Source organism: Pagrus major, chromosome 9 (assembly GCF_040436345.1).
Source record: "Pagrus major chromosome 9, Pma_NU_1.0".
Lineage (NCBI taxonomy): Eukaryota > Metazoa > Chordata > Actinopteri > Spariformes > Sparidae > Pagrus > Pagrus major.
In genome coordinates this window covers 10,645,613-10,659,354 of record NC_133223.1, presented here as the reverse complement: position 1 = coordinate 10,659,354, position 13,742 = coordinate 10,645,613, and the positions used below count along the sequence as shown (strand labels likewise).

Sequence of the window (13,742 nt, the reverse complement as noted above, 5' to 3'; positions counted from 1 at the left end):
TGATAGCCAATCAGCATAGCTGGTGGAGCTGGTGTGTTGATGCTGATAGTAGAGATGTAGAGACCTTGACTTCCTCGTCAGTGCCGGCCATATGGCAACAGCAGCTGCTATACCATACAATGAAATAAAAATATCGTTCGGCGACAATTTCTACTGTGTCATTAGCCAGTGGTGTGCCCTTACAACCTTACTGAATCTGATCCAGATCCCCAAAGTCAATTTAAAGTAGCGTGTATACAGTAGTCATATATGCAGGTAATGGTAATAAAGCGAACTGAATATGAGAGGGTATGTTAGTGCGTGTGTGTGTCCTGTCAGAGGTCATGTGACTTGGCAGAGCTGAAAAGACAACAGATGGACACAGTCATGGACTGACCTACACACATACACACACACACACACACACACACTCACTGTACACTGGATTCACACACATATGTCATCCTTCCTCTATCCTCTTACTCATTACTTCATCACTCTCCCTGTGAGCGTTTGGTGCTTCACACTCAGCATCCGGTGTCATTCAGGCTTCACTCTTGTCCGTCTATCCACTGTCCGTCTGTCCACCTGTATGTCCCTCCTAGAGTGTCTCCTTTTAGGTGATTACTAGTCTGACTCACTGGACGTAGATGGTATAAGCCTACTACGGTGTGCCTTTTACAGGCAGCATTCTCCCCCCCTTTCTTGTGTTTTTCGCAAAATAATTGGTTTAAGACGTTTTTGGACATAGCTACTACTCACATGGTAAGTTGGTAAACTACTGTGGCTGGCAAGCTAACCCACTAACACATCAGCCTTCCAGTAACATGCTAGCAATAGTCAGTCCTCATTAGCTCTTTGTGCTTATTTCAAATTTTCTGTCCCAGGCTGTACTGTAGGAGAAAATAAATGAATATCAAGGACGTTCAACATCAGTGATTGACATTTATGTCTGTTTCTCATTGTCTTCTTCTTCCTCAGGGATGAAGACTCCTCTCGGCCCCTCTCAGCTCCTGGAGAGTGGGCAGATCTTTGCCTTCGGTGGAATGTGTCAAGAGCTGATGGACAGATCCACAGCTACATCCATCAGTCTCTCAGTCCAGCAGACTGCTTCCCCAGGTGACTGACATGTTTCAGAACTTATACTCTGTACTATCTTCTTTTAATTCCAACCCATCCTCACAGTTTTTGCCTACAGTCTGACTCATCCTTGTAGTTTTGTCCTATAGTCTGACTCATCCTTGTAGTTGTTTCCTACAGTCCAACTTATCCCCGTTGTTTTCTTCCAGGTCAGGGTGGGGCCTACTCGCTGTGTGAGGTGTGTAACCTGCAGCTGACTTCTTCTAGTCAGGCCCAGATTCACTACAATGGCCGGTCTCACCTTCGGAGAGTGCGACAGATCCAGGCTGGAGAGACAGGAAAGCAGACAGCAGGTACATGATGAGCACTACTGTCATGAGATGTTGGTAGCAATGCTATCTGCACAAGTAGTTTTTAACACTCACCTTATGAGACAGTTAAATGTTATTAAAATAAATGTGGAAAAAACTGAGGAAAGGATTTTTTATTTACAAAAAGAAGATGACTAGCAGTGGCAGTAGCAATAGCGGTGGAAGTAATAGTAGTAGCCAAGGTAGAGTTATGAACAGAGAGGAAATGCTCTCAGACTTTTGTGTCCTTGCAAGCGAATGCACAAATTTTCTGCCTGCGTGTCAAGACCAAGCATTCCCTAATCTGACTGCTACTGCCATATTCGAACCGAACCTTACCCAAGACATGAAGCTATATCTTTGCTTTATTTCTGCTTTATTTCAACCATTACTAATTGTTTGAGTCTGAAGCTTCCTCTTTATCTTTATCTCATGTATTACTTTCAGGCTGGGTAGCAGAACTAGAAGCAGCAGTAGTAGTTTTAGTAATTAAAGTTGCAGTAGAAGCAGCAACAGTAGAGCAGTAGTATATCATCATCAAGTCTTTGTATTTTCTAATGAGTCTCAATGTCTCTGAATCCAGCAGGGGCTCAGTCTAGATGTCTTCCCCAGGCCACGGGGATCAGCTCCCAGCCTGCAGGACTAAATTCGACCCCAGGCCCCAGTCCAGGCATCAGCAGTCCATCTAGCACAACTGCAGGTAAAACCAGTGCTATTACTGCATCTACTCCTCAAGGTGTACTGCGCCAGCAATGATACATGAGATGTTTTGTGTCACCTCACATCATGTCTTAAAAGCTGCAATAGAACAGACCACAAAGACTACAGCTGACACGCATGTGCACATCCTGTACCTGCATGAGAGAAAATACCTTGTCAGTAATCTGCGCTCTTAATCCAAAATAACATGTAAGTTGTCACAGAACATTAAGAGCTAAGCAGGACATTCATTTGTAGAGTCTGACTGTCTGCTCAATAAAAGTGACTTTGGCTCGTCCATAATCGACAGCTGCTGCTGCCTGGGAGAGGTCAGAGTTGGTATGTGATGGATCTCAGATTGACCCCTAAAAAGATAAAGTGACCCTGCATTAACTCAGATCATAACTGATGTTTTATACTCACCCTCTGTATGGGAATGCTTAGCTCCACCCAAACACCTGCCAGTCAAGTTACAAGCTAGATGTTTTTAGCCGTACTAGCAGCTTGGTTCTAAGGATGGCAATGTCTGTATGTTGTTTGAAATATGGTACAGACTTCTTAATGACTTTGGTGATTAGATACATTGTTGTTGTGAACATGCTAGATGTTGGAGCTGTTAGCATGGCTGTAGACTTAGTCTTGAGTACAGTAGTGTCTCTGCTCCCCAATATTAGATTTAGATAATAAATAATGACTAAGAGGTTAAAGTGCTTTTCATATTTTATCCCCTAATTTTAACATGGCAGCAGGTCCTATACACTGTTCACCCAACATGGATGTGAAAACCTCCTTGAATTAAAGCTGAAGGTCAGCACAAACACCATAGTCATGATATAATTTCAAATATTAAGTGATATAATATTTATGATTTGTTTCTTTTTAAAAAAAAAAAAAAAAAAGTGTAAATATTTACAGAATGCATTGTATGGGGTTTGGAAGTGGAGTTACAGTTCTCATATGATTATGTCTGAATCTCTGAACACTAGCATTATTTTAGGCTTATCTGGGCTACATCGCCCAGTGTTTTTACATTTTTGGATATGTTTTTTCAAAAATCCTATCATTCTATTGTTTGCATAGCTCTTATTCGTGGTGTTTAATTTTTAACAATATCCATGTTAGTTGAAATGGATGTGTTGATACAGGAATAAACATTTCTGTATTTGGAAGATGAAATGATACTCAAAGATATTTGAAAACACAAAAAGCCAACTTTTCATGTAAGTCACTGCTCTTTTCTTTTTCTAAATCTCAACTAAGCCTGTTTCCCAAAATGTGGAACTAATATTAAAGTATAAATTGTATTATTATTATTATTCATGGTTTAATCATTGCAGCACGTTCCTGCTGCTGAAATTATAGTCAAAATTTTGCACATAGCATGACCCTCTTTGGTTCTGTGATCAGATGTGACTGGAACAGTTTCAGAGCTTCTTCAGTGATTCAGACCCAGTTTTTAAAGTCAAACTGCTGGTCAACAGAGTGAGTATGTGCTATGAGATGTAAAGGACTTAAAGTGGAGCAGACAGCAGCAGGTCATTAAACTGGGGCATAGCGCTGCTCTGAAACCACACTGACATTTCTCAAAGACATCGCTGGATTAGCTTGCATCGATTTGTTACATTATATTTGATGTTTGTCCGTAGTGTACACTCTGAAAATCTGCCGTGATGACATCATAATGCTCCAGTTTGTCTTTATCTTCTTGATTGAAAACATAAAGCAGAACTTCCATTGGAAATCTGCCGTTTTATCCCCGAGCAGAGCTGAATTCCAGGTTGAACTAGAAAAATAAATTATATATTTAAAAAAGGTCCAAAATGAACTAAAGTAAGAGAAAAAGACAGGAAATTAAAACAAACATACACACACATACCTAATTACAGTACATGGGATGATGTTGTCAAGAGAGACACATAACGGAAAGACAATCTCGCACTGACACACACACACACACACACACACACACACACACACACAGCAGCTCTAATTACATACTGTGTGTCCATATCAATGTACAGGCTACAATAACACTGATTAAAGATTAAATCTCTCTCTACTGGACACACACACACACACACACACACACACACACACACACACACACACACATACACACACACACACACACACACACACACACACACACACACACACACACACACACACACACACACACACACTTAGCCTGGACTAGTGGAGATGAGTTCAGACCAAAGAGCTTTTCATAGTCGAGCAAGCATCACGTAATAGACAAAGAGAGGGAGAGGGAGACATGACCATTCAGGCTGAGTGGTGTGCGTGTGTGTGTGTGCACGTGTGTGTGTGTGTGTGTGGCAGTGGTTGACCTGCCTGGTTGAGCAGCCTATCAGCAGTCAGGTCAGATGACATCATGGCCAATACAAACGGGTGTGCCACAGGGGGACAGACGACGATATGTGAGCTCCTCAATCAATGATGTTCATGCTGAAACTGCTAAAATCAGTTTTTTTGAATGGATTTTTTGTATTGCTCAAGCCATAGAGATAACTTAGTTGATGCAGGGATAAATCAGGGAATGTTAAGTCAAGTTATGTTATCTCTTTTTCTTCATTTCTTTTCTTTTCTTCTATTTTTTCTTACATGAACAATCAAACTTAAAAACTCACACTGGCAGCACTTTATTATATATAAATTATATATTGCTGGAGATAGAAAAGGTACTCGGACTCCTTATTTAAATTGAGGTATCAGTACAGCTGTGTACAAATATTCCATTAATTGTACTCCAACAGTACATAAAAATGTTAATAGAAATGTACCTACAATATCAAAATAAAAGTATTCTTGAGGCAGAACGATGGGTCCTTAGTGGGTCAGTGTTATATAGCAATATATTATGTTACTGGGTTATTAATACTGATGCATTAATGTGTAAGCAGCATTGCCCTAGCTGGTGAAAGTGGGGGTCAGTTCTAATTTTACCTACCTCATATACTACTACATACAGTATACTACAGCTGTCAGATAAATGTAGTATTATGCACAGTGCAGAAGTAAAAAGTACCATATTTTCCTCTGAAATGTAGTGAAGTTCTTCTGCCCACACTATGTGTGTAGGTGCACAGCCACAGTATGCAGCAAGTTGAACACACCTCCAGTATAGGTTGTAAACAAGGAGTGGGATTTAAAGTGTTGCATTGAGGATACTGCCATTTTTATACGGGAGATAGATATGTATGATGATATAATATGAAACTATTTATATAGCATTTTTATTAACAAGACCCCTGTAATAAACCTGAGAATTATGCAAAGTTACATTAAGCTTCATGATCAAAGAAACTTTTTGTGTCTCTACTTTCCATATTTGCTTCCTCTCTCTCTTGCTAGTTTACATGAGCTGTCTCTCTCCGTGCCTATCTCGTCACAGTTAGGGATCGGCCCAAGAACTCAGCTGAACCAAACTTTCAAATTCAAGAAGACACACAATATGAATGCTGCTGGAAAAATCAGCCTTATTAATATCATTTATGCCAACATGAATCTATGTGATTTTGTGTACAGTGAAGAAAAAAAAAAAAGAATTTAGTTTTAAATTCCTCTTTAAACTGCATCTGCTATGAACTGTTAATATTTATACAAAATAACGGGAACATGCTGCACAGGGTTCATGCTCTCACTGTGTTTTCTCCTCAGTCACAGTTAGTTACCACTAGGAGGCAGCATACACAGTCAACCACACACTTACACACACTGACACACACATCCACACTCAGTCACTAATGAAAGAGGTGAATTCCCATGATCCACATGCTCAGAGCAAATGAAGAGATTAACTTACATGAGACTAATAACATTTACGATATTAAAAGCGTGTCTCCTCTGCTCTACTCTGCTCCCCTCTCTGGTAGCTCTCAGTATTCGTTGTGGGCACAGTCGTTGCTGGTTACTGCAGACGACAACACTAATGTGCTTTGACTGTCTAATGCATTGTTCTGTGGTGGATATATGCTGAAGAATATGATGTGAGATGTATTTCGGGGAGGGTACTGAAGTTTATTTTTTCGTAGGGTAGAATGTAAATGATGAGGAACCTCATTGTTCCTGATTGGATGTTTTTCTCTGGTGAAGTGGGAATGTCAAAATCAGCTCACCTTTTCTTTCTGCTCATGTGAGTGGTTTGTGTGTGTGTGTGTAAGATAGCTCTAATTAGCTCTCCTGAGCTAATAAAGGGCAGCATACTGTCCTGCTGATACCCCATGCATAATGAGCTGAGAAATAGACAGTTATTTATAGATACATATTGTAGTAGTGTGTGTGTGTTAGAGAGAGAGAGATGGAGGGATTGAGCAGGTGTTGATGTGTGGTCTTGCGTTGATGCATTCAGCAGTGTATGAATAGACCCTGCTGACAGATTCACACACTCATAGTGCTGTACAGTGGTGACAATAGGCTCAGAGTGGGAGAGGGGGAGGTTGGGGCTGGTCTCTGACCAGATTTGAACCCCTGATGCTGCGTCCACATGACCCACATCTGTGACCACAGGTTGACAACTTGTAATACTTGTGGAATTTGCAGAGGGCTTGTAGGACTGGTAAAGGACTAGTACAAAGCCAGCCAACATGTCCATGTTGGTTCCACGTTCAACAGCATATGAAATTGTGGCTGAAACAGCCAGGGACTGATGAGACACTAACACTACACTTGGTGCTATTTTCAGAGTGCTGTGTCTGTGCTTCATTAGCTGTTAAATCCATTCTGCTTGCTTATTGCGTGAATGCCCAAAAAATGAAACTCCATACCACGTTTTCACTGCTCCCTTGCACCAAAGCAGATTGACACACAGACTGATGCGTTATTATGGATCCTACTGATCTTCTCGCAAGACCTGCCCTACTCAAGCTCTGATTGGTTGGCTTTGTTGCTTGCGTTCTCCATAAAGAGCTGAAGCCACGCCCCTTCTGGTTAGCCCCATGGGACCTTATTTCAGGAAATCTTTGTATGGTGGTGAATGGAGAAAGACATGAATTGTGTCATGAATCACACATATGATGTTTGTCAATTTAAAAGATAATTTTCCAAGTCAATAAAGTCGCAGTCCAAGTAACTTTGGCTCTATGCTTGACTCAAACTGACTCAAATGTCACACACAGTAGCTTTAATAATGTCTGCTTTCAGGGTCACTCAGTAGAATGGAAAAGCTTGTAGCGCAGGACTGGGGTGTGTCGGTCTGATGGTGTTCACAGTCTGACAACTAAACAGATCCTTCACTCATCAAATAAAAGAGAAATGTCCCACACTTCAACCCACAAAGCCAGGTTACAGGACCAAACAACAGTAATGTGGGAGCAGGTCGTGTCTTCAGCATCTTACAGGAGGAAAAAAATACTGAATTTCTATGTGGAGAAGCATCTGTCATCCTGTCTGTCCTATCGACTCTTTGTCAAATTTCTGCCCGAAAAACAGCATCTGTCCCCGGCAGCAGAGCCAGGCAGCTCCCGCAGTTGAATGGTGGTGATTATGTGACGTGGTTTAGAGCAAAAACCTTTAACTCACCATGTCTTTGTCTTCTTCAACTATTGCGTCTTTGTAGTTACTGTCTCTGGCAACTTGTACAGAAAAAAATCACCGTGACAGTCAGCCCTCCCGACTGAGACTTCAGTGAGCTCTCCCCCAGAAAACAGCATCCCTCCGTTGCAGACCGTGTCATTGTATAATAAATTGTCATTTCACCTTCCCCATATTTATTATGTTTTTCAGTCCATGAACTGGCTTGAAAATGACTGAACAACGCCATCTTTAGGCAGTGTAAATTCCAATAAGAAGCTGTGAATCAGACGCTAATTTAAGCGTTGTCTGTTGCAGTGTGGTGGAAATCTCTGCATGTGTTTTGCCAGTTTCAAATAAGTCTTTTATTATATTAGCATTTGGCTCCAGTGTGACCATGGTGTCAATTCATTGTTTTACAACCACTGCGTGATTCTGGTTATTCAGGCTGTTATGTGCTGCACGCTTATCAAGTGCAACACACGAAGAAGTAAATAACTTCCAGGTCACACAAATCAGACAAACTAAATATCAAAATCAAGTTTGGCCCCTGGCCCGATTTTTCATTTCCCTTTTTTTTTTATCTGAGCAAGTATGAAAAAACAAACCGTTATTTGTTTTTTGGTATCAGATTCATAAACGAATAACGAAATAAGCAATCCTTCTTTCATTTTCTGATTTTAGTTTCCCAATTGAATATTAAAAGAACGAATGATACATGGATTCTCCTCTCCTCCTCTTTTTATTTTTTGAATCATAATGCTATGAACTGGCTGAGTGTTGGTGAGCAACACAGACACAGCTACAGAGAAAGAGGGATTTCCTTTGAGACAGAGGGGCTGTCATCACCGCTCACCCTGAATATCATCACCTCAGTGATTCAAGTACACTGTACACTCTGTCTCTTTCTCGCTGTGTGTGCCTTCCTCCACACACACATACACACACACACACACACACACATGTCCCTCTGCGATCACATATACAGACAGTCAGGTGGCGATTCTCTGCTGTTTGTTTTGGGTTTTCTCTCTGTTGCTTTTTATTATCGGAGGAGCAGATGATAGAGGGGAGTGGGGGGAGGAGGAGGAGGTGAGACAGCTGTCTCCCTATCGATGATGTGGAGTAGTTTCCTGAGTCGAGGTAGGAAATCCTTCTTCTGTCTACTTGTGTTTGAGCTCCACATTTAGCCACTTTGGTATTCAACGCTAGCGTCTTTTTCTGTGTGGGTGCCTGATTATATGTGCATAGTGTGTGCATGTGTGTGTGTGACTGTAGTTCTGGGAGGGATAGGGGGGATTACATGACCCAGGAGTCATGACCTGGACTAGAAACTTGAACTGAGGTTGTAGTCTCTCTGCTCGCAGTGTGTCTGTCAATGATCGTTCCTCTGTGAAAACTGTCATTATCACGACAAAATATCAAATTTTCTTGGACTATTTTCTACAAATGAACCATAGTGATACTACTGAGGTGTAAATGCTGTGTTGTTGATGAGGAGAGGATGTGCTGAAGGCTGACAATAAAGGATGATCTCACAAGACCAGATATTTGTAATGAAATTAGAATTACACAAGCGTTTTGTATTTGATGAAGTTCATTTTAAATTTTAAATGTTAATGATATAAAAGGTATAGCATTTAGAAACGCCCATCACATATCAGTGTAATCAAACACTGTGGAAACCATACAGATAAGATGAGCACGCTAAATAGCTTCTTCTGATATTAATCCAGAACGATTATTATATGAGATAGTTAGGATATTGATAACGCTGCATCAAGGTGCATTAGAACAAGACAATCAGTCTTTGGTCATGGTTTTGTGTGTTTGTACTTAAACACAGCTGTGCTTTGAAGTAAATGCTAACATGGTTCCGGTTACAATGCTAACATGCTGAAGCTAAGCAGCTATAATGCTTCTCATTTTCACTATTTTAGTTTTGCATGTTAGCATGCTCACATATGCTGATTAGCAGTAAACACAAAATAAAGCTGAGGCTGCTGGGAATGCTGTTAGTTTTGCAGGCAAATATATGACAGTGTTTCCATGGTAATTCATCAAATAGTTGTTGAAATATTTATCAAAACAACACAAATGTGAACTTCATTAAAAGTCAGGGGATCACCACAGTCAGTAGGATTCGTTCTATGAGGACCGTGAATGTCTATTGTAAATATCATGACAACCAATACATCCAACAGTTGTTCTTTCAGGAACCTGGGTCAAAGTGGTGGACCAACCAACAGACCATACACTCCTGTCCCAGAGCCATGCAGCTAGAGTGCCTCAAATCTGTTTACATTAGCCATCTTCTCTTTCTTTATATACCAACTTTACTACCCTAATGAGGTTCACAATACTTGTACTTTCTTCGAATTTTGGCACGTCCACTCAGGATTTTTACGTGCAAATTGAAAATGCACATTAACATGCAGATGGAGTTGTACCTGCATAATGTACTGTGAATAGAAGGCAGATAATTGCTCACTTTAGATCTCTGCTACAAACACCACAACACAGATCTACAGCCTCTCAGCCTTTGCTTTATATGCTCACTCATGAATGTGATGATCTTCTTATGTGCGCTCAATATGTAAATCTGGCTGCCTCTCTTCACATAGCGGAGGACGTTTTCCAGGAATGTCATTAGCTAAATGAACATTATGGACGCGTGGATATGGATTAAAAAAACAACCTGATTAGGAGAAAAAAATGCTGCGAATGGTCTGCTGAATCTGTGACTCCTTCCTTCTTTCCTGTCTGTCTGACTGACTGTCTGTCTGACATCCTTCTCATTATAGATAGCGTGACTGCTTTGATTACCCACACACTGCTGCTCATCAGGACAGCACAGTGTGTGTGTGTCTATCTGTGTGAGTATGTGTATGTGTTTTCTTTTCTGCGGCATACACACACACATACACACAGACGGGTGTATGCACACAGACACACAGACGCACACTGAGTCACAATGGTGTCTCTTGTCCAGTGTGTGTCTGGTTGTTAGTTCCACAGATTAAACCTGAGCTTCATCCCTCACTGTTTCTTTTAGATGTTTTTTGTTAGTCTGTCAGACTAATAGAAAATCATAAACCCCAAGTTAATGAAAAATACAAGTTATCAATACATCTATTCCGTCTCTTTGGTTGTTCAGTGTGGTTGTACTGATGGAGCTCACACTTGCCAGGCCCTGGTTTCAGTAAGATATTTAAGACTGGTCTGTGATGTCAGGCTGGTCTTTTATATTAATGTTATTTCATTTCAACAGTCTCACAAAAATAAAGGCCGACATATTTGAAGCCTATAAAGTTAGCCACTCTTCCCGCAGGCTAATGCTGAATTAAGAGCCATGTTTCCATGGTAACAATCAGTAACACCTCCCGACCAGTGATACAAAATGACAAAGAAGAATAAAACATGGCTCATAATTTGTGGTTTAATAATAATGCTGTGGAGAGGCTAATCAGAAGGGAGATTTTTAAGTAACCTGTTGGAAATATACAACAGTCAATAAATCAGTCATCCAATCTTTATTTGTATAGTGTCAAAAAAAGTCATCTAATGACACTTTCCAAATTGAGCAGGTCCACAGCATTCTCTTTAATTAATGTATTTACAGAGGCCCAACATGTCCCCCATGAGACAGCACTTAGTGACAGTGAGCAGTGTCAGTTGTTTTTCTGTCTGAGGAAACTATCCTGAGCCTGACTGATGAGTTAGCGTTATGCTACTGAACGTTTTCTGTGTTCTGTGGTTATCTTCACTAAATCTTCCAAGTAAACTGTGCTTGTAACTTCTGAATTTGTCCTGAAGGCAAACATTTTCTGCTGGAGTGAACAGAGATGAGCGGTCTGGTGCGGTTGCTTCATCAGCCGTGTTTTTAGAACTGATGAATTTAGAAGTCTATATGTGTTCTGACTAGATCCAAGCCAGAGTCAAAGTCTATCTTTTTGAAAGTGGCCCTATCTTAGTGTGGTTTCATTTGCTTGACTGTTCAGCGTAGTTGGAGTTGCTCTGTGACTAATTTATCACACAGATATTTAAGTTTCCATGACGGGTGCTGCCAAAATTCAAGCCAAGTTGAGTACATTTTTTCATATAGGCCAAAATCACAAATCACATTGCCTCAGTGGGCTTTACAATTTCTACAACGCCCGCTGACATTACACCCTGAGCAGAATGTATACAGATTTTGATAACAAAAGTACAGACATAAGAAGACTGTAAAAAAAAAAGAAGACGAAAATCACTATATATTTACAAATGGGACAGATGAGATAAAGATACATGGCTCCTTTTTTCTCCACTGTGCTCAGTAATTTCAAAGTAAAACTCCTTTGTTTCACCACGTCTTGCAATACAAGACATTCCAGAGTGAGAGATATTTCATAATCCACAGGTCAGATTCCCATTAAATGTCCTGATCACATTCATGGTCCACAGAGACCACAGTGCTGGTAAGACTAAATCATCAATGTACAATGTTAGATCGGTTCTAAGGAGATCTGTATTGCACATGATTACACTATTTATTTAGTTATTCTTTTCCACTAAGTCCCAGACTGGAGCTCTCCTGTCTGCCTTCATATTCTTGATTGGTCTGATGTGTGTGCATGTGTGTGTGCGTGTGTGTGTGTGTGTGTGTGTGTGTGTGTGTGTGTGTGTGTGTGTGTGTGTGTGTGTGTGTGTGTGTGTGTGTGTTATTTTGGATGAAGAAGGATCTGAACGTGACCTACTTAGACACACAGGCTTGTTATGCTAATGTGCGTGTTTCTGTGCATAATAATAATGCAGTGTGATGCCTAATGCTGCCATCAGCTAAATCACACTCAGTCTATGTTGCTCTACCACTCTCCCTCTCAGATGAGGAATGTTTAAGATGCAGATGGAGGTAGTAGGATGGGTTCTCCTCCCAGTAGGATCACTGGTGTATTAATATCATACATTCTTCCAGGCTTCTTCTCCGGCTGCAGTGATTTCAGCTGCAGCATTTCTGCAGTGGGAAGCCACTGAGGGATCATGTAAAATATTGTGATGACGTCCCGGGGCAAAACTGGGCCTGTAAAGGCTCCACTCCACAGGTTTTGACTGTTTCTCAGAACAAACAAGACATCTGAAGATATGAACATGGGCTTTGGATTTTATTTTTTTATTTTTTTATAGACCAAGTGTTTGATTGATTAATCAAGAAAAAATAACGGATTGATGAAAATGATCATTAGTCAAAGCCCTAGATGCAATGATCTAATAATAACTTCTGCTATGTCGTGTATGAAGCTTTGCAAAGCAACTGAAGGAACAGAACACAATTTACTCACTAACACTGTTTGTAACCACATTTTGCATTCATGCAGAACAGCAATGAGCGTAGATAAAACAGGTTTAACGTTAACAACAAATCGCAGTGATCCAAATAAAATATTAATATAAGAATGACACTCAGTAGAGTGCATACCTCAGCCCAGGCCCAACAGTCCCCTTTTGTACTCACCAGTAGATACCAGTAAACTAAATATGCCTGATTTTTTTCATCATGATCCATGTATTATTCCCTAAGAAAATAATGAAATATCGACCTATCTCACAATATTAAAGACAGTGAGAATAAAAATTCTGATCCGTCCCATTATCCGGTTCTACACCAGAAGCTGATAGGGTCTATTCTGGGTCGAGATCCGTTCAGTCGACAAATGGAAAACATAACCTCCTTGGTAGGTAGGAGGTAATAAGCACTTCTGTTGAAGCATACTGACACTATTACTGCGGGTTTGTCAGTGTTGGCTGGAGTCAGTTACAGCATTATCTTAAGGGCCAGAGGGCCCTCACATGACCCAGGGCCCGGGACAACTGAGCCCCCCACCCCCCGGTGGCGGCCTTGCCTATCAGGGAATAACTGGAACTGGATTATTGTAAGGTGTATTAATATATTAACTATGAACCAGCTGGTTGTGTGTGTTTGTGTGTGTGTTTGTTTGTTTGTGTGTTTGTGTGTGTGTGTGCATCTTTCTTTCTCTCTCTCTCTCTCTCTCTCGCTCTCTCACACATACACAGTGTGCTTTGTGTAACTGGAGACAGTGTGAACCAACAACTGCTCTCTGATCT

At 40.7% G+C, this 13,742-nt stretch overlaps 1 protein-coding gene across 1 annotated transcript in view; it reads left to right on the top strand.

The window, feature by feature from the left end:
* The first annotated feature begins 962 nt into the window (after nt 1–962).
* The window catches only part of znf385b (zinc finger protein 385B), a 28,594-nt gene continuing 15,814 nt past the window's right edge, over nt 963–13,742 (top strand). The window contains exons 1-3 of the mRNA XM_073474135.1: nt 963–1,098; nt 1,269–1,412; nt 1,993–2,109. Of these exons, the coding sequence (XP_073330236.1) occupies nt 963–1,098; nt 1,269–1,412; nt 1,993–2,109 (397 nt within the window). The remainder of the gene's footprint in view (nt 1,099–1,268; nt 1,413–1,992; nt 2,110–13,742) is intronic.